Here is a 27,131-nt window from a genome sequence, read left to right as displayed (position 1 = left end):
CCAAGGCGGAGGGGCGGCCCGTGCTGGCAGCGTGTTCAGAGCATCCCTCCCCCGGCCCGGCCCCCCCGGCCCGGTCCCGCCCGCCCCGCCGGCGATAAAAGGGGGAGGCGATCGCGTCGGGCAGCAGCTGCGAGCGGAGCGGAGCCCAAACCCAGCGGCACAGCCCCCGCCAGCCCCGCAGAGATCTACACCGCAGTGCTCACCGCACCTCCCCGGCCCCGCAGCAGCCACCAGCGCTGGGTAAGGGACAGCGACGGGGAGAAGCGCGGGAGGGATGCGGGGATTCGCGGGAGGATGCGGGGATGCCCTGCAAAAAGCGGGGACACTCCGAGAGGGGTCTGGCTGGATTTTCCCCCTCTTGCCACAGCCCGGGGGGCAGAGGGCTTGGGTGAGGGGGTCCTAAAATGAGCCTTCAGGAAAACATCCCCAAAAAAGCAAAGATGAGGGGGGTGGGTTGTCTGTGGGTGGTTGGGCTGCCTGGAGAGTTCTGATCAATAGAGGAAAAAGCCAATGGATTTAACTAATGTACTTGTCCCTCTCTTTTCTCTCGTAGAGCTGAGATCTTCCACATCTGCTGCAAAAGAGATGGAAACCGTGCACGAGCTGATCCCCTTTGCCAAAGAAATGCTCAGCCAGAAGCCCAACAGGAAAATGGTCAAGCTGTACATGCTGGGCAGCGTGCTGGCTTTCTTCGGGGTGGTTATTGGCCTGGTGGAGACAGTGTGCAGTCCTTTCACCTCCCAAGGGGTGCTAGAGGAGGAGGAGAACAAACCTTCCTCTACAGGAGGGCAAAGGCTTCCCCAGACACAGGAGGATTTGATCTTGGATAAGAGCAAGCAGCCAGCAGCGGTGCAGAGGGCCCTGGTGAGCAGGCAGTACGGGTGCTGAGAGCTCCGAGGCTGCAGAGGCTCCTGCTGAGCACCAGAGACTCTGCCCTGTCCTACCCCGTGGTGGTTCCAGCACGAAGAGTTGGGGTTGGCTGAAGGAGGAGGCCGCAAGCACAAGACTTGAAAGAAGTGGAGGGTTTTATTTGCTGCTGTGCAGCAGTGGGGGAAAAAATACCTTTTGTTGGTATAAAACTGTGCACGACGCACAGCATGGTTTCTTATTTTTATTACAGACGCATTTTACAACATCAATAAATATTTTATACGGTACCAGTGCTCTCCAGCTTCATTCATTTCAAACTCTTCTCTTGCACACAGGCAAAGAGGGTTCATTTGCCCCTCGGACTTCTCTGAGGGAAATGGTTGGGGGGTGGCTGCAGTTGGGGGGTGGCCGCACACCCCGGTAAAGCCCCCCTGGGGGACATTGCCCTTGAAGCCAGGGGGTGGCCTTTCCCTTTAGTCCCAAACTGGCCAACGTGTGGGGAGGAGGCAGTGGTTTGTGTCATATGAGGGACAAGACACATGCCCTCAGCTGGAGGTGGGTTGAACTTCCGTGGGATTGTGTTTCATGGGGTTATCCGAGTTTAATGGCACAGATTCGTGTCTGCCAGGGACACATGTGCCCAAACTGTTTAAAATAAGCCCTGTCCATCATCCAGCAACCCTCTACCATGCACGGCTAAAAAAACACTTGAAAGAAATCTTCTGCCTTTCCTGGGATCCTCTGCAACCCCATCACAGACACCTAATAGTGCAGAATAGTATTAAGTACCAGGATTGTGGTGTCACAAGTGGAAAAACTGAAGCATGGAGAGACATGTCATGGTCAGCCTGGAGGGTGCAGAAACAGGAGTCCAAGATTCAGGGCTGTACCCTGGGCAGTGCCAGACCCCTCAGAGGACTCTCACCCATTTAAAAAATCTTTCATAAGAAATTAGCACTCAAGAATACCTCACATCAGTCAAATCCTTCTGGGTCAGGTTTGTCTTCTCACCACCTTAGTGCTCTCCTCATATGGTGCCTGCACCTCCCCTCCAGTTATCCAGCTTAAAGCAGAGAGGTTTGTGGGGCAATCAAAATAACTTCTCCTAAGACAGCTAACGGGATTAGACAGCTAAACCACACACTGCACCCGTGGCTCTGGACCCAGCTTGGTAAAATCCTGTCCTGCTGGAGATCATCTCCTGCCTCCTGACGCAGTGCTGGCTCAGGGGCACATCACCCCACAAGGTCAGCCCCAAAGGCCAAGCCTCTGTGCCTCCATCTCTGCAGCAGATTGCCTGACCCTCAGCAGAGTGGTGGCTTAGACAAATATTAGTGGCTGATTTTACCACAGTGACCATACAAAGTCTTATTTAAACAGCACAGTGATAAATTCGGTGTGCACGGAGGCTTAGTAATCCATTTAACGACCATGAATGACAGAGTTGCCAAGATGCAGTAGGTTAAAAGGCTTCAGCAAACTTCTCTGCCCCAAACCATGGCTTCCCAGCCCCCCAGGTCCATGTTTCAACACCAGACAAACTGCAGAAAGCCCTGGACAATACAGCTGCCACAAAAGAACTAGAATCAGAGCAGAGTGGAATCCTTCCAAATGCCCATGTGTCAACTGCAAAGAGAAAATGTAATTACAACAATTATCACAGGGATAAGCCAACAAGCAACCAGATGGAATAAGAGGTACAGTCAATTCTTGTAAGGACACCTCAGGCAAGTGCAGTGCAGCAGCATATGGAGCATTTAAGACCCAGTTACACTGAATTCCTGAGGGATAAACTCCAGGAGAGATCTACGTGTTGCCCAAGGTGTGAGTCAAACTGCTGAGCATCACAGATGTTGGTTGCTGTCATTCTCTTGTCTGAACTCCCCTGCCTTTAGCCTGCAAATCTGACATTTTCCTGGTGCATCAAATCCTTAGGAAAATTGCAGCTGGCACAAGATATGCTATTTGTCTGTACCCATACTGCAACACCTCTTCAAAGATCTTATTTCAGCTTGGAGCCCTTGCCCAGGCTTTCATCATATGGAGCTGAAGGCCACCTGAAACCCAGCATTCCTCCCTCCCTGCCCATGGCTTCACAGGCAGGAGCCAAATGTCTTTAGAGCCTCCTCACTCCCTATTTGCAGTTTGGACTCTGGATATTTCAACACCTTGCAGACTAAAATAGGGGCCCAGATAAAGGTATCAGCCCCTGCCACCCAACACCAAGGGCACTGGGAACATGGATTGCAGCCAAGATTTAAAGCAGCCACAGCACTTACAACCAAATACCAAGGCAGCCATTCCAGACTTGGTCACACAGGAAAAAATTTAAATTTAGTCCTTAGGCTTGCCTTAAACCCATGAGTGTTCTCTCGGAGCCAACAGTGAGTGGAAATACCACATCAAACCAAACCCAGACCTACAATCCTCTCACCTCTCCCTCAGGATCTAAGAACGACAAGAGAGAGAAGCCTCTGTACTTAACAAGGATTTGATAATGGGTTGAAAAAAGCCAGATATCACTCAAACCAGGAAAAAAAAAAAAAGCAAAAAGCAAAAAAAAAAAAAAAAGCAGTATCCCAGTTCCTGCCAAGTGCTTTTGAGTCCCTGGAGCTGCCTGCACAAACCTGCCTGAGCCCCAGCCTGGAACGTGTTCCCTGCAGCAGTGTGGGGCTGGGGGCACAGCAGGGGCTCCCCAGCAGCCCCCCCAGCTCTGCTCTGCCAGGCTGTGTCACAACAGGTTTCCCTTCACGCCTCTGCTTCCTCCCGGGGAGCTCCAGGCAGCGCTAAATGAAGAACCTCCCCAGTGCCGAGCCCTCGGCACAGAGCCAAGCATCACCCTTTGAAGAATCGCAGCTTCAAAGAGCAGGGTGATCCAGAAGCAGCATGCAGGGCAGGGATACATCCAGGAGAATTCGGGTGAAGCCATCTCCGAAGCGAGAAGCTGCTCTCCTGGGGTTCCTGGGGTTCCATCTCACCCCACCAGCTCCCCCCTGCCCAGGGACAAAGGTTCAGCAGGAGCAGGACTGGGGCTGGGATCAGAAAACACTTCTCAGCAGTAACCTCTCCCTTCCTTGACTCCCCACCCCCAGGAAAAGGTTGGAAACAAGTTCTTAGGTTGCATACCACGAAACAAACCCAGAAAAAGCTGCGAGGGGGAGTGAGGAGCAGCAAAGCCCAGGACAGGGTGACCGAAAGCCAGGAACAAAGGGCAGCAAAGCACGGGCAGACCCAGCAGCTCCTGCACAGACACATTTTATTTAAAAGAAAGTTGGAAATTGTGTCCTAAAAAGTCGGCAGTTCCGTGCTTTACTATCAGCTACTTCGTTTCACACAAAAAACCCTGAGCAAACCTTCACTCCTGATTCACCACCACCCCAGGACAAGCACAGCCCTGTGTTCCTCTGTGCCAAGGCAAAAACAGGAGCAGGAATCCTTCCCCATGCTGCACAAAGGTTGGAGTTGTTGCTTTCCTGCAGATCCTCATGTTAGTAAACAAACAGCAATATCTGCAGAGAGCCTCTCCCCCTGCCAGCAACACCGGCAGGACCAGAGCTCCATAAGGTTAATGAGTCCCTTTTCTTGCAGCCAAGGAATGAGGTGTTTGCCCCATGATCATGACCCAAGTTCAAAGCAAAAGGAGGCAGGAAAAGGCAGAGTGAGAGTCCTGTTATCTGACCAAGTGTGGGATTAGTACTTATCAGAGGGAAAGTAGAGATTGAAGCAGAAAGAAAAGGGAAAAAAAAAATATCTCTAAAGCAGAAGCAATGTCAGAGCTCCACTGCCCAGCCAGGTATGTCACTAAACTGAATAATCCTTATTTCAAACCTGCAATAGGGAAGAAAAAAAAAAAAAGTTTTGTTTAAATAATCCTTTCTGGTTGTCTAAGGTGGAGGGGTCTGAGAGGAACCACCAGGGAATTGTGCCCATGTCCATGGGGTGATGGTGCAATCCCTGCACTGCAGAGAGGCTGTTCCTGCAGCTTTCCCTGCTGAGCAGAGGCAGCTCCAGGAGCTCAGGAAGCTCCCACAGCACATCCCTGCCTCAGGCACCCCAGCAGAGTCTGGGACTCTGTGATGATCTCCAGGCAGAGCTGGAGCATCTCCTGTACCTCTTGGGAAAAGAGATGGCATTGCTGTGTGCTGCCTGGCCCTGGGAGTTAGTGGATGTGATGTGGTTATTTCCTCAGGCCACAGTCACTTAAAAGAAAAAACAAAGCTCTTGCAAATTTCAGAGCAGGAACCGCAGGAGGAAGGACCCTCATTTGAAAACAGTCTTTCATTACAAACCTCCCTGTGTCTGAGCAACACCTTGGTGCTGGGCCAGTTGCACTCCCAGTGGCAGGTTCAGCTCAGGCTCTGCTCCCTCATCTGCTCACAGGGGTAAGCAAAGGTTAAAAAACAAACCCAAACCCACAATAAACCCCACCTCAGCAAAGCATTTTTGGGGCTGTTTGGGGGTGGGAGGCCCTGCAGAGCCCCCAGTGCCCAGCACAGGCAGCTGCCTCGGGGTGCAGAACAGAGATGCCCTGGGGAGCACAGGACCTTTGCTGCTGTCCTGCTGCAGGTCCCCCCAAAACACAGCAACCCCTGACACCCCCCAGACTGAACTGGACCCAGGCTGCATCTCCACACACCCCCAGCTACAGTGCCAGTGGGAATAGGAGCCGATGTTTAACCACCTGCACTAGGGCTGCCTCTGATGTTCTTGAAGTGAAACTTGATGCTGCTCAGCAAGACACACCTCTTCCAGGGTGTTGTGCAAAATTCTGCATTTTAACGTAGGACAGGAAATATGAAAAGAGCCCGGCAGAACCCAAACAGCACCCTGGGTTAGGCCGAGGTTTGCCAGCTCCCATCGGGGTGCAACACAAAGGGTTTGCTTCACTTATCCAACCCCCCCCGTGGTTTTCCAGTGCTTGGGAAGTTGCCGTTCCTCCGCTAACAGGTTTTAAAGGCTTGGCATTGCTGCTTCCCTTTGGAGCGGCTCTGTAGAGGGATTTTTTCCCTCTTTTCTCTTTCATGCTTTATTTCCTGCCTGCACAGTGGAATGGCTTGGTTGCAAAAGATTCTCATTCCCTTTTTGGGACTGGTTTTGGCCTTCTGGTTTTATTCTGCGAGGGAGAATTTCAAACCGGGTAAGTATTAAAAGTGAATCTGTCTTTAAGGAAAAATATTAAAGAGCCACTTTGAGCGTTTTGCACAGAAACTATGCAGAGCTTGGACCAAACCATGGCTGAGCCTGTGCATGGTGGCTGATAACTGGAAAGTTGTTTTAATGCTCTAAAATCAAAGGAGGGAGCAATACGCAGCAATGCTTAGAGAGGGAGGAGGTGAGGCAGGGGTCTGAGATGGCGAGGGCTCTCAACACTCCATTTTCCAGAGTGTAACAAAAGAATATATAGATGTGACTTTTAAATGTTGGATTTTAAGTTCTGAAGCATGCATTTCGGAGATGGCTTTTATTACAAAATAGTTGGGGTGTTGGGAAGTCGAATCCTGGCTTGTGGGGGAAAAGCTGTGGAAGGAGCGGAGCGCTGTCCCCAGGTCCCTGCATTCAGTGGGGGCTGCAGCTGCTCCTCCCTCCAACTTTTTCCAGCAGATGGAAGAACCATCCCAGTGCTGGATGCTCTGCACTAGCAGGCTCACTTAGCTTCCAGTTAACTGCTTACTCTCGGGGGCACCAGGGGATTTAATGTTATTTATTTTAAGGACGGTGTTCGGATGAATTAAATCCCTGTGCCTCGGTCCCTCAGAGATGCTGAAAGGGAAGCGTGTGATCGTCACCGGAGCCAGCACTGGGATAGGAGAGCAGATGGCATATCACCTGGCACGGATGGGAGCCCACATTCTGATCACAGCACGGACAGAGGCCAAGCTGCAGAAAGTAAATGGCAAGCTGAGCACTCACACCTGCACACCCAAACCACTCTCACAGCCCAGGTACATGCACGGACACACACCCGTGGGATTGCCACGGCACAGACACCAGAGAGGCAGAGCTGGGTGCACAGGTATGCACACTGGTGCTGCCCGGGGCTCCTGCACTCACAGAATCCCCTCTCCTGCAGATGTGTTCATGCTGCAGAGCACTTACTACAATATTTGAACTTGCTGAGCTCTGTACACACATCCCTGGACACACCGGCCCCCTCAGCACACACACACCCACATTCCACTGTGCTGCTGCACGGGGCTCCTGCTGCCCCCCACCCACAATTCAGGCACAGACTGCACTGATAAAGAGCCAGACCACCCTGGGTAACACCCCCCCTCCAGAGGAAGAATTTTTCAGGCTCCCTTTGAAGGCTCCAAACATACTCCTGAAACTCCAAACTGCTGGTTTTAAGGCAGGGACAGACACATCACAGTGAGCAACAACACCCTCTCTGCTAGGGCAGGGTGGGCAGGGGGTTTCTGATGCCTGATGGTGGGGTGGCAGGGCAGGACAGGGGGTTTCTGATGCCTGTTGTTGGGGTGCAGGGCTGGTCAGGGGTGTTCTGATCCTGGTGTTGGGGTGCAGGGCTGGTCAGGGGTGTTCTGATCCTGGTGTTGGGGTGACAGGGCTGGTCAGGGGGTTTCTGATCCTGGTGTTGGGGTGCAGGGCTGGTCAGGGGTGTTCTGATCCTGGTGTTGGGGTGCAGGTGGTGGAGCGGTGCCGGGAGTTGGGTGCAGCCTCGGCGCGGTACATCAGCGGCACCATGGAGGACATGGCCTTTGCTGAGCGCGTGGTGAAGGAGGCAGGGACCCTGCTGGGTAGGTGGACACTGCACCCTTCCTCACACACACTGATCTCTGCCACGTGCCCACTCAAAAAAGCGGGAGAGATGGGAAGAGATTTGTCCCCAGCCCTTCCCGTGCAGCCCCGCTCCAGCTCAGACTGAACTGCGCTCTGGATTTCATCTCCGTGCCCTCGTGACATCCTGTTCCAGTGCCACAATCCTGGATTTCACCACCCCCAGCTGCTGGGGGCTGAAGCCATCCATCAGGCCTGCAGCAGCCTTGCTACCATGGCCATGGGTCATGGCTGCAGAAATGCAGAATTCCAGCTCCATATGGAGCACTCGCTGCCTCCTCTGCCCCAGGCCCACAGAGAACTCGAGGGTGACCTCCCTTGTGTCACGGTTTGAATGGGAAAAAAACCCCATAAATCACAACTAAAATTTTACTGGCAGCCACCATCCCAACTCTATCCATAGCTCCAGAGATAACGGGCCACAGCCCTGACCCAAAAACCTGGTTTCTTTAGATTCCATCTATCCTGCTCCCAGGGGGGGCTCAGCCCTCAGCCCCCAAGCACTAACTCCTGCTCCTCTGCTTGCAGGAGGCCTGGACATGCTGATCCTGAACCACGTTGGCACATCCTACTTTGGTTATTTCAATGGGGATATTGAGCACGTACGAAAGCTCCTGGAGATCAACTTCCTCAGCTACGTGGCAATGACCACGACAGCTCTGCCCATGCTGAAGGAGAGCGAGGGCAGCATCGTTGTGGTTTCATCCATGGCAGGTGAGTGGGGAGCAAGGTACCTGGCATGGGATTCAGTCAAGAGACCCCGTGGGGTAAATTTCAAAGGCAAGCAGCATGGAGAGACACCAGGCATCCTGAAAGAGCCATAAGTGCTTAATGCACTCAAAAAAACCCCACCCCAAAACCTCAAATCTAGATGGTTTTTGCATTCTTTTGATGGCTTTGTTCTCTGCTGCAATCCCCAGCTGGGTTTTTTGACCAGCCCTCTAATGAAAGTCCTTAGCCTGGTGTCAGGATCAACAGAGCTCCCAGACCTCCAGTTTTATGGAGTCACAGAAATGCAGCCAGCAATCACTGCATGGGATCTCTGACCATGCATCTGCGTTTGGTAGGTCAAGTTCCTGCTAATATTTGTAGATTGAGTTGTTGACTCACTCTATTCACAAAAACATGATTGTTTAAGAAGTTTTTGTCAAGTCAGGAAACTAAATTACTACCAGATGTCCCCGCTCACAGCCGGTATGTTGGTTGGTGTTCTGGTGATCATATTAGAGCTCAGTATCCAGAAACAAGAGCTTAAACTTTGCTCCATCTGCTCTCTCTGAGGGTTTCCTGGTTACTGAGGGCTGCTCATACCCTGCCCAGAGACTTGAGACTTGATGTTGGCCTTAAAAAAGCTGGGAGATGACAGAAAGATTTGTAATGCTGTTGTTGAGGTGCCAGGATGACATTTCACTAACAGTAAAATCCCTTTGGGTCAAATACTTTGTGTTGAAGAGCAAAGCAGAGGTTTGGGCAGTGCAGCTTGCTGTGCTCTAACAGAACTTCACTCTGTGTCCAGGTAAAGTTGGGTTTCCCTTTACGGCCCCCTACTCTGCAACTAAGTTTGCCTTGGATGGATTTTTCAGCTCCCTGAGGCAGGAATTCACCATTCAGAACATTAATGTTTCCATCACTCTCTGCATCCTTGGCTTCATTGATACTGGTAAGACCAGAGCTGCTTGATCTGCCTGGAGCCCAGCATCACCCTCAGCTTCTCCCCGTGCCCTTCACTCCCTTTGCTCTCGACTTCTCCCCTTTCACCTCTGCTGCTCCCACAGCACAAAACACTTTGGCTCCCTGGGGGATCCTCCCTCTCACCCACCAAAAACAAGCCTCGAAATTCACTTTTTCCCCCTTGCTACATAAAACCGAGCACTGTGCACAGGCTGGCACAGCCCAGTGTCCAACCAGTATGAAACAGAGGCACCAATGTCCCATGGACCCCTTCTCCTCTCCTACTGATCCCATCTCCTAATGCCAGGAATGTCCCATGGGGCAGTTCCAGAAACTCCTCATGCTCGGGGCAGCAGAGAAGGATCCTCATGGATCTACCCTCCTCTGGGCAGAGTAGCCTCCTGGATTCCCCCTTTATTCTTTTTCTTTGTTCCATTTTCCACAAAACACTTCACCCGGCTCTGCTCTTTCCACTTCTTCACTGTGAGAGACGCTGCCCTGTGCCCTCCCTAATCCCGGGGTCCCGCTCCTTCTCCATCTTCCCAGGGTCCCCCTACCTTTCTTCCCGGGGTCCCTCTCCTTCTGCCTCTCTTCCTAGGGTCTTTCTCCCTCTCCCTGCAGTCCCCTTCCTTCTCCATCTTCCCAGGGTTTCTTCTCCTTCTCTCTCTCCCTCTCTTTCCAGGGTCCCCCTCTTTCTCCCTCTTCCTGGGGTGTCTCTCCCTCTTCCCGGGGGTGTCTCTCCTTCTCTCTCTTCCCAGGGATCCCTCTCTCTCTTTTCCCCAGGGTCCTCCTCTTTTTTTCTCTCCCCAGGAGTCCCCCTCCTCCTCCCTCTTCCTTCTCCCTCTCCCCAGGGTCCCTCTCCCTAGGGATCCTTCCATCTCTCCCCAGGGTCCCTCTCCCTGGGGATCCTTCCATCTCTCCCTCTCCCCAGGGTCCCTCTCCCTGGGGATCCTTCCATCTCTCCCTCTCTCCAGGGTCCCTCTCCCTAGGGATCCTTCCATCTCTCCCTCTTCCCAAGGTCCCTCCTTCTCTTCCTAGGGGTCCCCCTTCTTCTCCCTCTCTCCAGGGTCCCTCTCTCTCTCCCCAAGGTCCCTCTCCCCAGTCTCCCTCCATCTCTCTCTCTCCCTCTCCCCAGGCTCCCTCCATCTCTCTCTCTCTCCCTCTCCCCAGGCTCCCTCTCTCGGGGGTTCTCTCCCCGTACCCGGGTGCCCGCTCTCCCCTCACCCCACGCCGCTTTCCCTCCCCTCAGACACCGCTGTTCGCGCCGCCTCGGAGCTGCTCTGGGTGAGCCCCGCGCCCCGCGCTCAGTGCGCTCTGGAGATCCTGCGGGGGGCGGCCCTGAGGCGGCGGGAGCTCCACTACCGCTACGGCCCCACCCGCCTCCCGCTGCTGCTGCGCGACTGCGCCCCGGAGCTGCTGGACCGCATGGTGCGGAGCCGGTACCGCCTGGACCGCCTGCAGCCCGCACCGACACCGAGCACCCCTCACACACACCGGACACAGCACCCAGGTTGAGCGGCGGATGGTGGTGGGGGGTTCCGCCGGTACAACACTCTCCTCTGCCGGCGGGAGAGGAGCGGTGCAGCCCGGCCAGAACCGCTGGGGATGTGATGGAATGGGATGGGATTGGAGGGGATTCCCGGTTCTGCCGTGTCCCGACGGGAAGAGGCTTCCCTGGGCTGGGGGAAAGCGGTGGCAAAGTCACGGTTAAATAAAGTTCACTAACGGAACATCCTGAGTGATCCCTGGGGTCTGCATCCCCCCCTCTCCCGGAAAAGTTGAACCCTTGCAAGAACCCTTCGTTATTTCGGGTTAGGAATAACTCTTTTCAAGCCCGCTTTGCTTGGGGTCTTTTTACCGCTTTGTTTTTTTAGTTTCATGGCCAAATGCAGGTTTTTACCCCAAGCAAAACTTGTCCCGAGATGCAGCAAAGCCAAACCTCCCCCCAGCACAGCTTTGCTCCTCCCTGTCTAAAGGACAGCAGGAACTGGAATTTCTCCTTGTCCCGATGTCACCCACACGAACCGGTGCACAGGGGGGAAATTCTGCAGTTTCTCAGGTGTGAGAACCACCCAGCACTGTCAGTTTTACACCGAGGGGTTGCACTGGGGGGACACGGGTGTCCCAGCACCCACCCAGTAACACACCCACAGCTCTGCAGAGCTTCCCAGGGCTCTCCCTTCAATGATTTTAGAACCACGCCTGGAACTGGGAGGAGAGCAAGGGTGCAAAGGGACAGCCTGAAGTCCAAAGGACGCTTTCCTTTAGGTTAATGTTTGCTAAATCACAGGAAGTGCAAAGCAAAGATCCAGCAGGTAGCAGCAAGCTTGTGCAAGACAAAAATCATTTCAAAACTGCTGTCACTCCCAGCCCTGCCTGCAACCTCCCAACACCTCCACTGCTCCCTGACCACTGCCTCAGTTTCTCTTCCTCCTGCCCGTACTTTTGCCGAGGCATGGGGCTGCTCCTGAACATTTTCATCCCCTTGCTGGGACTGCTGCTGGCCTATTACTTTTATTCAGCACCTCGGAGTTTCAACGAAGGTAAGTCCTTGCAAAAACTCTTTAAAACCAGGAGGCTGGTGCCCGAGTGGCAGTGTGTGCCCCTGCAGGGATTTGGGGGGCTGTTCAGAGGGCAGCTGGGAGGGCTCAGGGGGAGCACAGGGCTCAGAGCATCCTGAACCTCCTGGGAAACCCATGGGATTACACTGGGATCTGCTGGAGTGCATGGTAAGCACCTGTCCTTAGCAAAGGATTCTTTTGGGAAGCATAGTTAACCACTTGGAGCCTTTATTCCTTTTTTTTTTTTTTTTAGTCAACTCTGACCAATTCCAAAGCCACTCCCAGACCAGGCTGGGTGTGGAGCTCAGGCTCCACCAAACCCATTGATTAAAGAGCAGATTCTGGGGTCTGCCCCTGCTCCCAGTGCTGAGGGGCAGAGAGCACCCACAGCATCATCCACACTGGGGGAGGGTGTGGGCTCCAAACCCTGCACCCTCCCTTCCAGAGATGCTCCGGGGGAAGCGTGTGATCGTGACAGGAGCCAGCAGTGGCATTGGGGAGCAGATCTCCTACCACCTGGCACGCATGGAGGCTCATCTGCTGCTGACAGCACGGAACCAGGACAAGCTGCAGAAAGTAAATGGCCAAGCACATTTGCAACCCACAAGCCCTGGGCAGGCAGGGAGGGATACCAGGTGCCCTACAGATCCAGCCAGCATCAGCCCTGCACAAGCCTGTTCTAACACACACCCCACACCACAACAAATAGAGAGATTTCAATGCTGACAGCTCTGCACTTCTTCAGCTCTGAATTCTGATCTCCACCAAGGACTACATTGGTCTGCCCAAGTCCTGGCCTGATCACCCCTTGCCCTTTCTCAAACCTATTTTTGCATCCCAAATACAACAGAATCCAAATGAAGCAAGCACGTCCCTATCTATAAGTCCTAAATGTTTGGCTCAGAAGTGCCACTTTAACTCTGCACCCAGAAACATTTCTCTGAGCCTCACATCTCCCCCAGGAAGGGAAGGGGGTTCCCAGTGGGACAGGGACACGTGCTGCCCATCTGCCCCAAGACAGCCACAGCCTTGGTGGGGAAGGGGGGGCTGTGGAAGGGGGGGGTCCCTCACCATTCCTGCTGTCACGGCAGGTTGTGCAGCGGTGCCTGGAGCTGGGTGCTGCCTCTGCACGCTACGTGAGCGGCTCCATGGAGAACTCCACATTCCCTGAGGTGGTGGTGAAGGAGGCTGAGAACACCTGGGGTAGGTGGTGGGGACCCTGCCCTTCAGCACACCCCATGCTACGTGTTGGGGCCATCCCAGCCTCCAAGCAGCTGCTTCATTCAGGGATGCTGGTTGCTAACCAGAAGCCCCCTCTGCCTGCAGGAGGCCTGGACATGCTCATCCTGAACCACATCGGTTCCTCCTACTTCAACTACTTCAACGGGGATGTTGAGCAAGTACGGAAGCTCCTGGAAACCAACTTCCTCAGCTATGTGGCAATGACAGTGTCAGCCCTGCCCATGCTGAAGGAGAGTGAGGGCAGCATCGTTGTGGTCTCATCCATAGCAGGTGAGCACCCAAGAGGCCAGGCTCTCCCTGCCACTTCCCTTCTGCCTGCAAGGAATCCCTCAGGGATCTGCAGCTCCTCAGAAGACAGAATCAGGACCATAAGGCAGAGAGCTAGCCCACTGGGAGTTGGGATCAGCCTGTGATTTATACCCTGGATGCACAATTCAAATCCTCTGGGGATTTTATTCCCATGCCCTGTCCTGACAGTCTCTTTGCACCCACTGATCACCTTCACACACTGCAGGGTGCACACTGAAGGTCATTTTATGTCTCTGGCCACAATGACACACACATTTGCTTTATATATATGCAGGAAAAAAAGCACAGTATCACCCACAACTGAGGGTGCTTCATGCCATATGTTACATTTTAAACATTCCTGCATGTGTTTATTTCTCTCAAGCATCCTTGGCAGGTTACTCAGTCATCCTGCATCACCATATTGTAGCTACCTGAAGGGCAAGAGGAGGGGAGAGCTGTGCAGCTTCCTGGTGTCTGCTCAGTGTGTGAACCCTGACCTTGTGTCTCTGCTCCAGGTAGAACTGGGTCCCCATTCTGTGCTCCTTATTCTGCAACTAAATTCGCCTTAGACGGATTTTTCAGCTCCTTGCGACAGGAATTCATCATAGACAAGGTCAATGTCTCCATCACCCTCTGCATCCTGGGCTACATCAACACAGGTAAGCTCAGCACTGGTGGCCCAGTGACTTTCCAGGCAGAGCCAAGCTCACCCAGCACTGCTGCCAGACCTGCAGTGGCTCCAAAATTCTGAAAACCTTCAAAAAGTGTGGAATGAGACCTTTGGCTCTGCTGCCCTTGTAGTGAGGCCAGGGGAGGTGGGGATTCTCTCCTGTGGTCACTCAAGGGGTGGAAAGCACAGTGCTGCCATTTTATTTATTTTAACCATCCCAAGCCTTGGTTCATGCAGTGGGTGAAACCTCCAGAGTTTTCCAGGGGAAGCTACAAACACCCCAGCTGAGATGGTGGTGCCCGTGGCAGCCCCTCCAACACCTCTCCTTCCCTCCATGTCCTCCCATCCCTGCAGAGAATGCTGTCCGAGCTGTCTCCCACGTCGTCCGTGGGACACCAGCACCCAAGGAGGAGTGTGCCCTGGAGATCATCAGGAGTGGGGCCCTGAGGCAGCGGGAGCTGCACTACCCAGCTGGGATAGGGACCAGGATGGACCTGCTCAGGGCCATAGCCCCAGACTTCCTCGACTCCCTCATCAGGAGTAGCTACAAACTGGAAAACATCCAAAGAACGTAACTCCCAGGGTGGGGAGAGCACCGGGACACCTCGGGCCAGGCACAAGGGTTGTAGGTGTTCATCCAGCCACTTGGGTGCCCTTCTCCAGGCCACTGGGGCAGCCCCACAGCAACACCCCCTGGAAACAGAGATGGCTGTACCAGAACCTCAGAACACGTGGCATAAAAATGCCATTTTCCATAACACACACTTGCAACTGCCTTTTTCTAACCAAGAAGCATTTCAGAGAAGCTCCTGGCAGCAGGACCCGCTCACCAAGTTTCCTGCTCACCCTCCAGACACTCTTTGCCCACTGACAACCCAACTGAGAACAAGGATCTGGGCCATACAAACCCCACAAACCACCCAAAGCCATGAAAGCAATCTCCCTGCCATGTATCCATCCTCAGCAGGCCTTTGGAAAAATAAATCCTAATTTACTGTGAAACATCTCTGCTCTGACTTGTGTTCCTTTCCCATGTGTGTGAGCACAGAGCCCTTACCAGCACCCAGCTGGTTAAACCCCCACCTCCCTGCCTGATTTGCATTAATGCAGCTTTCACTTCTCTAAAGACCTTTATGAATTTCTGCCATTCGTGACCTCTCCTCAGCTGCCAATACACACTTTTTCCCCCCCTTTCCAACCTGCAAGAAGCCTTAAAATGATCGCATTACTGTACTTCCCTAGTCTGGATTTCTCCACCCCAAAGCAGCTCGGGGAGACACAGTCACCCAGTGCCACCAGAGGCTCCTGAACCAACGCTCAACCTCCGCCTGTGGGACACTGATAAAGAGAGATGGCCCAGGAGATAGCTGCCAGCTCTGTTCAGAAAGGAGCTGGGGATTTTGAGGTCCCAAGATAACCCAAATCCCCCCCTGAGCCAGGCCCTGCACCCCGGCTGCCAGCAGAGACAGGAACCGGGGCTCGGCTGCAACGTTTCCTGTTTGACAGAGGGGTTGGCACATCAACCTCTTCCCACCACAGAACCTCTGCTCACCCCACTCCTCTGCAGTGCCCAAGGGGCAGGACAGGACCTTCTGGGCAGGACAGGACCTTCTGGGCCAGGTAAGTGCCCTCAGCACCATGGCTGCAGCCAGGGCTGGAGGGGAGCAGAGGCTGCAGCACTCAAGGCAGTGCCGTGCACCCTTTTTTTCCTCTTTTTTCACCCCATTCTCAGCCCAGACAATTGACACCAGGAGGCTGTAACATGAACCAGCAAGAAGGACTTTTTTTTTTTTTGGTTTCTCTTGAAGCGAGAAGTGTAACAGCTTGGAAAGCAAAGATAAAGGACATGTCTGTTCATTGGAGAGGGTAATTTGGGGTAGCAGGAGGAAATAGAGTATTAGTGTGTCAAGAAGCCCTCAACAGTGAGGTGAGTAAGGGACGGTGTATTTCTTTAAACTTTACCTTGCTTTAAAGTTAATTTTTCATTAACCAGGGATATTAAGAGTTGTGCTGGGCCCAGGGTGTGCAGCCCAGAGGCAGCAGAGGTGGGAGAGGGGCTGAGCTGCTACTCCTGGTGGGAAGAGCTGAGTAACCAGGGACCTAGTAGGATATCCAAGACTTGGATTCACATCCAATTGGGATATTTCAGAGAATAAGAAATAGTTTTAGTTGAAAAAAATGTTTTTAAAGCATCCTGAAGAGCTGGGAGCAGTCTTGGCTGCAGACACACGCTTTGTGCCTAGCTATGGGGTTTGTATCCTGTCCTGATGGACCCATTGCGGGGTGCTGGTGCACACCCAACTTACTTTTCAGGGTGTAAAACTGTTGGCCAGACCTTGCCTTGCCTGCTGGGCCACAAAAAAACAACTTTGCACTGAGAGAAAAGGCCTTGGGTCAGCAGAGTGGGATGGGTACCAAAGGCCTTGGGTGAGCACAGCGGGATGGGTACGGTCCAGACACAAAAGCTGCGTGAGAACGCTCAGCATTTTATACCCCTTTTTTATTCAAGTTGCTTCTCCTCTCTTGGTTTAATCAGGACAGGGGGGTCAGAGGCCAGCCATGATCAGCCAGCCCAAGAGACCACAGCCCAGGCGTGTGAGTGAGAGCTACGATGAGAAGTGTGAGCGGCGGCACGAGGCGCGGGAGAACCTGCGGCACCGCAACAACACAACCACCTGCAGGCACCTGGGCAGGGGGGCAGAGGAGCCCCCCCAGAGCCCCCGGCAAAGGGAGTTCCTCAGGAGGAGGAACCTGGTGAATGATGCTGGGAGGACATTGCCAGGACAGGAGCCTGAAGCACGCCTTGCCCTGGGCATCTCCTGGACGCCTCCAAGACCGCCCGTCCTGCTCCAGGTAACAGCAGTCCCAGGGCACAGCTCAGTGCTCTGCCTGCTCCAGCCAGCACCCACTAAAAGCACCCAGAGCTGCCCCAAAATGGCATCTAAGTACAGCCAAGAAGTGAGAATGCACCAACAAAAAAACTGCATTTCCTCACAGCCTGCAGAGTTGGGCACGGGTAAACACCATCACCTCCCCCCCATGTGCTCCTCTCCCCAGACCCTGACCCAGAGAGAGATTTTCCACCATTTCTCCAAGCACAGCCCCATATCCTAGCTGCCAGCTTAGTTTTGCACTTAGACAAATGATTTTGTACCTTGAAACACCTGGCTTTGCTTCATCACCTCTGTGTTAGCAGGAAGGAGCAGGAGGAGGCTCCTTGGCACTCATTACCCCCCCTGTGCTGCACAGCTAAAGGCTCAGATCTGCAGGAAGGGGCATTGCAAAACACCCCAGAACAGATTTGCTTCTAAACTTATAGTCCATGCAAAATGAACAATTCCCCTGGTATGCTGGGAGTTCATCCTGAGGCTTCCTGAAGCTGCATGAGGAGTCAGACAGGAGCTGGGGTACAGGCACACCCTGCAGCTCTCTGCAGCACAGGAGTGCAGAGCAATTACCCACCTCCTGCTGCCTCTTGGTTCACTGGGTTTAATCACCTGCTAGACAGCAGGAATCTGGAACAAGATTTGACATGCACACAGCCCATGCACTGTGCCTTCCCCCTTTGCTTTTGCAGAGGTAGGAAAGGGCAGGAGGGTGCAGGGACAGAGGGGTGATGGGGCAAGCACCCCACTGCCCCAGCAGAGCAGGTACCTCTGCTCCAACGCAGCCAAATGACACCAGGACCCCACTCCCTCCCACCAAATGTCCTCATCTTTTCCATTAATATCCCAAGACACTTTGGAGAGGAGGTCTGTGTCCTGTTCTGCTGTACCCCTCCAGAAGCCAGCAGGTTTCCCTGTTTCCCACAGAGCTGTGGAGCTGCTGCAGCCAAAGCAGCAGATCCCTGGGGATTTGCCATGGTTTCCTGGCAGTTCCTTGATGCTCTCTAACCCAGGCACTGCAGGTACAGAGCCTGATGCAGCCACAGCCCATGTTGCAGAGATGCTGACTCCAGCTGCCCTCTCATTCCAGCAACCACGGAGCTGCCCCACGTTCCCCCCTGCACATTCCCAGCTCAGACTCAAGGTCCCCCTTGGCATTTGGGCAGAAGCTGTCCCCAGGAGAAGCCTCTCCCTGAACACCCAAGGTAGGTGAGGGATGGAAGCTTTACCACCTCAGTCCGAGTTTGCCCTGCAGGTGTTCAGAAGCAATGCTCCTCCAAGAGGCAAGACAAGTGCCCAGGCAGCAGCAGAACTTCACAGCCCCTGGGCTGGATCAGCCACATCTTTATTTTGCTTTGCATCCACAGGGACCCAGACCCTGACACAGCCAAGCTCAGGAGCAACAGACTCCAGCCAGCAGACAGAGTAATCCAAGTCCTGTTCTCCTGTTCTCCTCTCCTGGGAATTCAGACATGGATTTTTCAGGATGCAGCCCCAGCACCTCTCCCCTTGGCATTCACCAGGCACAAACCCCCAGGCCTGGGAAGCAATGTGTGGGTGCAGGGGCTGCAGACCCCCCAGTACCTCACTAACACTTTCTTTTCTGTTTTAGCTGTGGAATAGCAGTTTTCAATAAGGTAAGTGAGCAGATGACAACTGGCCTTGAACTCCCAAAATCATCTCTGCCCAGGACAAGGACTGGTGCTCGATTTCTGCAGTATCCAAACCTGACCCTGCTCCTCTGGGAGAGGCAGAGGAACCTCTGCTGCTCTGCTGCAGGCACAGAGGAGAGGCAGGACTGCAACCCTGGCAGTTCCTGCAGAAAATACTTTCACTTCCCTGGAAAAAACAAACACAGCCCAGCAGGACCACCTCCTCCTCCGCCCAGACCGGGCAGATAATTTCAGTTTAACCTCTAAATATTTGGATTTTGTAGCCATTTCGTAAGATGTTTATAAACTGAAGCAACGTATCCTTTTGTAGCTGGATTTTTGTAGCCATTTCATGACATGTTTATGAAGGGAAGCAATGCAGAGTTTTGTACCCATTTGCCTTTTCCCTTCCAGGAAATGCTGCAGCTCTCCAACTACCTGAAGGTGGGTACCAGGTACTGCGTGTGGCCATCAGGAAAACACTGAAAAAACCATCACTACTGTTAATAATAACAACCAATACTAAACATAACCAAGAAACCTACAGACAAGCTTTCTGAACCCACAGACCCACCTGGGTGGTAGAAACCCCATTCCTGAGCTGTACTGGGGGGAATCAGAGATGGCTCTGGGGGTCCCCACTCACTCCCTCTCCCCTTGCCCACAGGAAGCTCTGCACCGGGAGCTGCTGCTCAAGCAGAAGATGCTGATTTTGCAGGAACTTTTCTCCACGTTGCTGCAAGCATCAGAAAAATCCTGGCAGGTACCAGTGAGATGCAGGAGGGGGTTCCTGCTGGGGGAGTTAGGGGACTGCTTTGCTTGGAGTTTTTCCTCTTCTGTCCCCCAAAAAGGTGTTTTCCAAACATACTTTGCTTTCAGATCAACAGGAAGTGTAAAACACTTCTCTTCTGTAAGGTTTTGGAGTTTTGTTATAGCCTTGCCTTTCCCACTTCTTATTAAATGAAAACCAAAGTGTGTAAGTGGGGGAAAACTGGAATGAACCCAAACAACCTTCCACTCAATTTTCTTTCCTAGTCCCAGCAAGTTACAAATGCTTTGGGCTTTTTTTTCTTTGGCCAAAACCAAAATTTTAGCTGCAAACTGGGACATCCAGGTGCTGGCAAACCCAGTGACCACTTCTGAGTCTGGGGACACATTATTAAATCAAATATAAAATTGCAGCTCACAGTGCAATTAAAAAAACGTGGCTTGAAAGTTCTACTGGGGCTGAAAAGTGAGTGATTGGGTGAGATGGTGTAAAAACACTCAAGTTAGATGCTCTGTGGTTAGAAACTTCCGCTTCATTTGCTTCTTAAAATACAACATGAGCAGGAAAAAAACCACCCTGAGACACCCTGCAGGAAGTAGCCATGAAACCTCAGATTAGAAACAGGTGGGTGCACTTTGCTTCTGCCATCTCTGCTCCAGGAGAGAGACTTTTCTACTGCCTCTGACATTCAGCCTCTCCTGGGCTAAAAATTAATTCCCCCCTGGAGCTGATGCTGCCTGCTCGGGAGCATCCCCTGGGAATGCACAGAGGGAAGGGGCTGGGGGCTTCTCTGGGAAGTACAGATCCTACAACACAACTGTGCCATGGAAACTGATGGTTGGGTGCCCATTCCAGGCCTTGGAGCTCCAAGTGTGGAAAAGACTTGGACCAAATTGAGCCACAAGGTTACAGCTTAAGACACAGGAGAATCAAAACAGAGGCAACCAGAATATTGGAGGTGTATTTATTGTGTAGCTCATGACTGCACACATCAGTTCCATTGTTTGGTTTTTTTTTTTCCTCACCAGGGTCAGCTGAATGAAGATAAACTGAAATGTAAGCTAAGGGCACTTGAAAATCAGCTGCAGGCCTGCACCCAGGTAATGTCCAACTGCTGAGTGAAAAACATGGGTGAAGGAAAGCAAGAAAACAAAATCCTGCATCATATAATCAGGTCTAGTCTCAGTTTCTAGAGCAACCTGATTAGATATGCATCTGAAAATTAATTTTCCTCTTTACTAAAGCCATTCTTTGCAGCAAATTAGCAGTAGCATTTACACAGTCTGTATTTACTAACATTCAGGCTTAGCAAGATTAGGAATGTGTCAGATAAAACCCTTCCAGCACTTTGATCCTTCCTTTAAAGAGTTACTCAAAGGAGTGTGTGAAGAAAATCCTGGTAGAGATGGAGGACCAGAAGCAGACCTATGAGCAGAAGGCAAAAGAGGCTCTTCAGAAGATGCTGGAGGACAAACTGCAAACAGAGCAGGAGCTGCAAAGCTCTCAGGTAAGCAATGTTTTATACCTGGCTTTACCTTGATTTGGTCTGACTGTGACAAAGGGTCCCCACATTCCAGGGAAAGGTGATGACTGTCTTCCCATTAGTAACAAAGGTGCAAAAATACCATATTCTAGCTCCTGAGCAAGGTGCAAAGCAACCTGGTAGCAACCTGTGCTCATTTTGAGAGCCACACATCAGGTTGTTAACAGGAGCACCCAGCTGGGGGAATACACTGCTGCCTGGCACTTCAGGTATCATCTGTCCCTTGTTCCACTTCCCTGGCTCTGCACACACAGAACAACAAGGCACAGAGACAGCCAGGACACAGAGACCTCCAGAGACTTTTTCTGGACCTGCTCTTTAATATGAAGACAGATTTCCTCAGAGAGGAACCCCATGGGTCACACCAAATGGCTCACTGCTATTTTCAGACCAGTGAATAATTTGTACCCCAGGGCTCACCAGCTTCCTAAACCCTCCCAGCTGCAGAGGAACCAGGGTTCCACAGGGAACCCTTTGCCCGTGTTGACTCTGGCCATCAGATGGCATCAACCCCACACAGGTTGTGCAGGAGGAGCTGGCACAGCCCCAGCCCCAGGCACTGCCCACCCTGGGTCCTTCTCTCCTCCCCAGAGAAGCCTGGCAGTGATGAGACAGGACCTGACCTTCTGGAAGGAGCATTTCAACACTCTCAAAGCTGAACTGACCAAGACAACCACAGCACACACAGAGCTGCAGAACAGCCTCCACGATTTGCAAAGCGAGCTGCAGGTACATCAGTTCCTCTGGGGAACAGCATGGGATCATGGAATGGTTTGGACTGGAAAGAGAGTCCTAAAAGGTCATCAGTTCCAAGCCCTCCCACTAAAACAGATTGCTCAAAGCTCCATCCAGGCACACATAGAAGTTTGCATTTTCCTGTTTGCAAGCAGAGAACCCCAAGCTGAGTTCCATAGATCATAAATTCCCCTTTGATGGAGCACAATACACCCCAGACTTCAACCCTGAGCTGACTTTCATTGTGTGCCCATGGCATGGTGGTGGGGCTGGGCTGATCCTGAGGCTTTTCTGACCCCCAGAGAGCAGAGGGACAGAGGGAGCAGCTCCAGGAGGCTCTGCACATCCTGCAGACTGAGCACACTGAGCTCCATCACCAAGCCAGAGCCTTGCAGGAGGACAACAACCTGAAAGCTGAGCATATCAGCACCATGGAAGGTATGGGGTGCAGGGTGGGGGATCTGTCCCCCAGATGAACAGGGAACATAAGGAAAATAACCCTTAAAAATCCTGGTCCTTAAGGCCAAGAGCAGACACATGCAAAGGGCTCGCTCTGTGCTGCACAACTCAGCTGCTCATGAGAGCTTCTGGTTTCCAAAGGGCTCCTGAAGCCACTTCCAACCAGATTAAAGGACTTCAGAGAAGCCAAGTGACTTTTATAGAAGGAAAGTTGGAATAGGAGAGCTGTAAAAATTGTCAGACCCAAATCCAGCCCTGCAAGCTGGCCCATAGGGGAGGCAGCACCCAGTACTGCCTGGTGGGTGTCAGCAGCACAGAAACACTTGCTAATGGGGCCTTAAAATACCAATTCAGGGAGACTCAAACTTCACCTGGCTATTTTAAAACACTACTAAGGAAGAGCAAATAGGTGGCTGTTCAACTTTCGTAACAAGTCTCACATGAACAGATTGAAATAAACCACAGATTACTAGAATGTAAGGCACACCAGAAAAAGCTGCCAAAACTGAAAGGGCAATTAACAGCTAAAAATCACACCCCTTCCAAGAAGAAAGTTCAACACAGCCAACAACATCCACTTCTCTTTAGACATGGGGGCAAAGCAGCAAAAAGATTTACACAAACTTTTATTTTCTTCTGTCGTTACTGCAGACAAACTGCAGAAAGCACAGAGTGAGAAGGGAATGCTGGAGGCAACAATCAGCCATTTAAAAAGTAAGTAACACAAAGATGTGGGAAGTAAGAGACCTGTCCTAGTGCTGGGGACAGCAACAGGGACTTGGTGTGTTCACAGCCTTGATAGAGAACCAGAGAGAGGAGCTGAAGATCCAGGAGGTGACGGTGCAAAGGAAAGGGCAGGAAACTCTCTAACTCCCCCTGGACACAGCAACCATAGGCCTGACTCTAGGAAAAGTCTACCCTGGTTTAGAGCAAAGGATTATTTTTAAAGCTGCACAAAACGAGTTATTATATTTTGCTAGTTAATGTTGAAAGATAAGTGTATTTATGACGGCCAACACTTAAAAAAAATAAATTAATTTCATTGCAAAATTCTACTGCAGTGGCTATGCCATTTTTTCCCCAAACAAAATACATTATAGTTTATAATTGCAATTACAGCTGTAACTGGAGAAAAGTAACGAAAGGCATTTTTAACTCTTCCTCCCCTCCATTTCTGGCAACTACTTATATTTATTTCTCTAAAGATGAGGAACCTGTAGCTAGAGCAGGGGCAGGTTTCTGACAACTAACTCAGCTCCTGTGCCCTCTGCTGTGTGCATAGCATGCAAATATTATCTTTAAACTCTGCTGAGTACACAACATCTAAAGCAAACTGAAAGCCTGGGCTTGTTTCTCATCCCAAGCCTGCCTGTTTTCTAGACCAGGTCTTCATCACACAGTCCCCACCCCTCACTCCCACCAAGGAAAACCAAAACACTCTGGTAGAGCACCCGGAGGGGCAAGAGGAGGGAGAAGAAAGTCTGAAGGATGAGATGCAGAAAAGGACATCCCAGCTTAGAGCAAAGGAGAAGGAGGTGAGGAGGAGACTAAAGGGTTGGATTTGATGATCTCTGAGATCCCTTCCAACCCAGCCAATTCTATGATTCTAAAGGGACCAAGTTCTGGCAGGGAGTGAAGCAGCACAGCACACCAAAGCTCCTGGAATGGACATAACATGGGTAAATCCTGTCTGGTTGATCTCTGCTGAATTGGGAGCATCCTCACCTAAAGCTCCAGAGCAGCAAGAGCAGGGCAGCAGCAGGGCTGGCACCCAGGGCTGGGGCTGCAGAAACCTCTCCAGACAAACCCATCCCTGCTCCCCTGCACAGGAGAGGCACAACAGCCTCAGGAAAAGCCACAGCAACACTTCAAGAGCTTGAATTCACCCTGAGCACAAAGAAGGGAGAGAGGGAAAAGAAAAGGCTTGCAGGAGTGGCCTCCTAACACAAGCAATGCCCTTACAACCAGGCTGCAAAAAAATTCAAAGCTTTCTAGCCTTTTGCACACTCTTTTCCATCAAACTGTGCCCTCAGACAGCCAAGAGCCCCACACTGCTTCCAGCAGCACCCAGCAAGGATTTATAAAAAAAAAAGAATTTTTGACTTACTGTGGCAGAGTCCAGAGCCATGCAGAGGAGAGCCTGGGGAGGGCACAGCCATCTGATATCCCCTGGCACCACCTGGGATGGGTTTTATAAAGTGCAATCACAGCAAATGGGGACAGCTGTGGGGGTCCTGCTCCCCTCTCTCCTTCCCCCCTGGGAGGGCAGCACAACCAAAGTGCCTGTCCCATGGCTCCTGTGTCTCCCAGGGTTTAAAGGACTCTGCAATTGCTCTGAGTCAGTGAGGTGCAAAATAAATGTAAAAATGAGAGGTAAGCCCAGATTCTACAGAAATCACCACAGGGTCACAGAGTGCCAGCTTGGAAGGGACCCCAAGGACCCCCTGGTCCAACCCCTATAGGCAGGAACACGGTTTAGATGAGAGAAGGAGAGGAAGCGTTTCTCTAAATTTAACTCAATTTAGCATTCAACTAATTAATGCTTCCTGCCCTGTGACGTGGCAGATGGCAGCAAAGCCCAGCACAGGCCAGGCACAGCCACCACATCCCCTGTGACACCAAGGGCTGCACTGTCCCTGTAGGGACACAACAGGCGGCAGCAGTGACACCCCCAGCACCAGGGACTGGGTGGGGGTCTGGGAGTGGGTGTGGGAGTGGGTGGGGGTCTGGTTGGGGGTGTGGATGAGGGTCTGGGATGAGGGTTTGGGTCTGGGTGTGGGTGAGGGTGGGGGTGTGGGTGAGGGTGTAGGTCTGGGTGTAGTCTGGTTGTGTGTCTGGTTGGGGTGAGGGTGTGGATGGGGGTCTGAGTGTGAGTCTGGGTGAGGGTTTGGGGAACAGGCAAGGGTTTGGGTAGTTAAGAGTCCCCTCCCCTCCTTTCTCTGCCCGCAGTGCTGGGAGCTGCGTTCGGAGCTGGAGTCTCTGTGCAGGGGGTACCAGGGGTCTCTGAGCACCCTGCGCCAGTGCCGGGATGAGCTCCAGGGCCTGCGGGAAGAGGTGGGAGCTGCTCCTCACCCCCTGCCCATGGGCTGGGGTCAGGTTGGATCTAAGGAAAAAATCCCCCCCCCCTTTATTTGTGCAGTGTGGAGAGATGGTGGATGTGTTCCCTAGGGATGAGTTTCCCCTCTCTTTCCCAGTAACATTCCCTTCTCCTCGCAGAGGCAGCATGGCCACTGGATCCCTCTCCTGCTGGTGGTGGCGGCAGTGGCCGTGGCCACCTTCCTGACAAGCTACATGCCATGAAGGACCTTCCTGCTGGCTGAATTCACTGCAAGAACAACTCCACGGGTCAAACATGGCAGCTGAGAGGACTACAAAATCCTCTCCCTTTGTTCAACCCTGGATGATCTCTGCTAGGGTCTGGCAAAAGAAACTCAGCTCAGGGAAGTTTTCCAGCACAGACCCCTCCACTCCCCCTCTCCTGCCAGCTCCACATTAATTCCCCAGGAAGAGGGATTTTCTCCTCTTGGAGCTTGACTTTTACAGTGGCACTCGTCCCTCCTTCAGTAATCATAAAATGGATGTGGTTGGGGTTGGAAGGGACCTTAAAGATCACGAGGGACTGTGTGACACCACCTGCAACAAACAGTAAATATGGTACAGAGCCCATAATAAAGTTCACAAATTTGAATTTGGATTTTTTAATGAATCTTCAGCTGTTTACAGCAAATAAATACACCCTGGCTTTACAGGGCAGACTGAGCAGTCTGGATGGAGGCAGCTGAGCAGCTCTGAGTACGCCCATCCATCCCTCCATGGCTCTTCTGGGCCATACATGGATTTAATTTGCAGGTGCCCTACACGGGCTCCGGATTGTCACAACTCAGCCTTTGGTGCACAGAGGGAACCAGCCCCTTCTCCTTGGTCCCTGCTGTGAGGGAGGCAGAGGCCAGAAGTTTGTGTTTTACAAAGCAACCGCTGGCAGAGTCACCACCTCGCTGGATATCTGGAGATCCACGAAGTCACTCTGTGTGTTGAACGCCTTCCTCAGCTCCTCACACCAGGCATCCAGCACCTCCGCCAGCTCTGCACAGAGACTCTCCGGGATGCTGAAGGAGGAGATCCGGACCCTGAGCCCCTCTTTAATCCTGGGGCAGAGGGCTTGGGCCGTGAACACCCTGAGCGGTGTCAGCGCCAGGCAGTTCTCGGTGCCCTGCTCCAAGGAGAAGGTGTATGCCGCGGGGTAACCCAGCAGCACCCCAGCCACGGTGCAGAGGTTCCAGCCCGCCGGCACCACCTCGCTGCAGGACACCGGGCCGGCAGCCTCCGCAGTCCCGAGATGGGCCAGGAGGGCAGCGAGGTGTCCCCTGATGGCCTCGGCTTCCTCTGGCCCGCAGAGCGCCGGGCGCTGCCTCCCCGCCGAGACATCCATGAAGGGTGCGGGGTGGGCACCCAGCACGGCCGCCACCCTCCTGCGGGCCACCGCGGGGTGAAGCAGCAGCACGGCCGAACCTTCCACCCGAAGCAAGTGCAGGCGGTGCGGGACCAGCCCGGCTTCCCTTAAGCGGCTCAGGTACCGCCGCAGCTCGGCTGGGCCCGCGGCACCACAGTCGTAGAGCAGCGCCGGCTTCAGCCCCGCCGCGACCGCCAGCACCTCCCCGGCCAACTGCAAGGCACGGGCCGCCGGCAGCCGCCATCGCCGACCGCCCCCCAGCTCCTCCCGAGCCGCCGCCACCAACAACCGCGGCGCCGAAACGGCGAGGCCCGCCCCGGCCTCCGGGCCCATGGCGGCGGGGAAAGGCGGAGAAGGCAGCGCAAGGCCTAAGGCGGCCCGGGAAGCCGCGGCGCTCGCGTAGGCGGGGAGCCGGGGCGGAGCGGGTGAGGCCCGCCCGGGAAGGTCGCTCCGCCCCTCCGGCTGGAATAGGCCCAGGCGGATCGGCCTTTCCAGGCGGACCCGGGTCTGAGGTTTCTTCCCTGGAAAAAAAAGCAAC

The 27,131-nt window shown here is 53.0% G+C and overlaps 5 protein-coding genes across 6 annotated transcripts; 4 read left to right on the top strand and 1 right to left on the bottom strand.

Annotated features, from left to right (window-relative positions):
* Positions 1–109: 109 nt before the first annotated feature.
* G0S2 (G0/G1 switch 2) lies at positions 110–1,157 on the top strand. Of its 2 annotated transcripts, none has more exons than XM_030465452.1 (2): positions 110–234; positions 549–1,157. In XM_030465452.1, the coding sequence occupies exon 2, from the start codon at positions 586–588 to the stop codon at positions 886–888; it is 303 nt and encodes a 100-aa protein (XP_030321312.1). In that variant the 5' UTR covers positions 110–234; positions 549–585; the 3' UTR covers positions 889–1,157. The 2 variants fall into 2 exon arrangements, with proteins under 2 accessions (XP_030321312.1, XP_008488816.1); XM_008490594.2 differs by having other exon boundaries at positions 111–240; positions 554–1,157.
* A 4,520-nt stretch (positions 1,158–5,677) lies between these two features.
* LOC103525631 (corticosteroid 11-beta-dehydrogenase isozyme 1) lies at positions 5,678–11,683 on the top strand. The gene is made up of 7 exons (XM_008490593.2): positions 5,678–6,007; positions 6,626–6,756; positions 7,514–7,625; positions 8,194–8,379; positions 9,182–9,325; positions 10,586–10,846; positions 11,605–11,683. Exons 1-7 carry the CDS (start codon positions 5,920–5,922, stop codon positions 11,607–11,609), a joined length of 927 nt encoding a protein of 308 aa, XP_008488815.1. The 5' UTR covers positions 5,678–5,919; the 3' UTR covers positions 11,610–11,683.
* Positions 11,684–11,697: 14 nt separating this feature from the next.
* On the top strand, positions 11,698–15,038 carry LOC103525602 (corticosteroid 11-beta-dehydrogenase isozyme 1). Its single transcript, XM_030465623.1, has 6 exons — positions 11,698–11,879; positions 12,343–12,473; positions 12,989–13,100; positions 13,224–13,409; positions 13,946–14,089; positions 14,455–15,038. Exons 1-6 carry the CDS (start codon positions 11,792–11,794, stop codon positions 14,673–14,675), a joined length of 882 nt encoding a protein of 293 aa, XP_030321483.1. The 5' UTR covers positions 11,698–11,791; the 3' UTR covers positions 14,676–15,038.
* Positions 15,039–15,290: 252 nt separating this feature from the next.
* TRAF3IP3 (TRAF3 interacting protein 3) lies at positions 15,291–25,833 on the top strand. The gene is made up of 16 exons (XM_030465621.1): positions 15,291–15,696; positions 16,637–16,953; positions 18,076–18,190; positions 18,353–18,410; positions 18,598–18,622; positions 19,052–19,081; positions 19,305–19,400; positions 20,435–20,506; positions 20,773–20,913; positions 21,541–21,678; positions 21,987–22,122; positions 22,795–22,857; positions 22,937–22,994; positions 23,522–23,678; positions 25,093–25,197; positions 25,360–25,833. The coding sequence occupies exons 2-16, from the start codon at positions 16,660–16,662 to the stop codon at positions 25,441–25,443; spliced, it is 1,572 nt and encodes a 523-aa protein (XP_030321481.1). The 5' UTR covers positions 15,291–15,696; positions 16,637–16,659; the 3' UTR covers positions 25,444–25,833.
* On the bottom strand, positions 25,813–27,060 carry C26H1orf74 (chromosome 26 C1orf74 homolog). The gene has a single exon (XM_030465619.1). It carries the CDS (start codon positions 26,924–26,926, stop codon positions 26,105–26,107), a length of 822 nt encoding a protein of 273 aa, XP_030321479.1. The 5' UTR covers positions 26,927–27,060; the 3' UTR covers positions 25,813–26,104.
* Between the last annotated feature and the right edge of the window lie 71 nt (positions 27,061–27,131).

Source organism: Calypte anna, chromosome 26 (assembly GCF_003957555.1).
Source record: "Calypte anna isolate BGI_N300 chromosome 26, bCalAnn1_v1.p, whole genome shotgun sequence".
NCBI classification, from domain to species: domain Eukaryota; kingdom Metazoa; phylum Chordata; class Aves; order Apodiformes; family Trochilidae; genus Calypte; species Calypte anna.
Note: the sequence above shows the minus strand (reverse complement) of the source record. Positions and strands in the feature narration are given on the sequence as shown.

Coding starts and splice junctions, on each gene's coding strand:
- G0S2 (XM_030465452.1), top strand. CDS start 586: ATGGAAACCGTGCACGAGCTGATCCCCTTTGCCAAAGAAATGCTCAGC.
- LOC103525631 (XM_008490593.2), top strand. CDS start 5,920: ATGGCTTGGTTGCAAAAGATTCTCATTCCCTTTTTGGGACTGGTTTTG. Junction 6,757..7,513: donor CAGAGGCCAAGCTGCAGAAA/GTAAATGGCAAG, acceptor GTTGGGGTGCAG/GTGGTGGAGCGGTGCCGGGA. Junction 7,626..8,193: donor GGAGGCAGGGACCCTGCTGG/GTAGGTGGACAC, acceptor CTCTGCTTGCAG/GAGGCCTGGACATGCTGATC.
- LOC103525602 (XM_030465623.1), top strand. CDS start 11,792: ATGGGGCTGCTCCTGAACATTTTCATCCCCTTGCTGGGACTGCTGCTG. Junction 11,880..12,342: donor ACCTCGGAGTTTCAACGAAG/GTAAGTCCTTGC, acceptor CCTCCCTTCCAG/AGATGCTCCGGGGGAAGCGT. Junction 14,090..14,454: donor CCTGGGCTACATCAACACAG/GTAAGCTCAGCA, acceptor CCATCCCTGCAG/AGAATGCTGTCCGAGCTGTC.
- TRAF3IP3 (XM_030465621.1), top strand. CDS start 16,660: ATGATCAGCCAGCCCAAGAGACCACAGCCCAGGCGTGTGAGTGAGAGC. Junction 18,623..19,051: donor GAATAGCAGTTTTCAATAAG/GTAAGTGAGCAG, acceptor TTTCCCTTCCAG/GAAATGCTGCAGCTCTCCAA. Junction 20,914..21,540: donor AGGAGCTGCAAAGCTCTCAG/GTAAGCAATGTT, acceptor TCTCCTCCCCAG/AGAAGCCTGGCAGTGATGAG.
- C26H1orf74 (XM_030465619.1), bottom strand. CDS start 26,926: ATGGGCCCGGAGGCCGGGGCGGGCCTCGCCGTTTCGGCGCCGCGGTTG.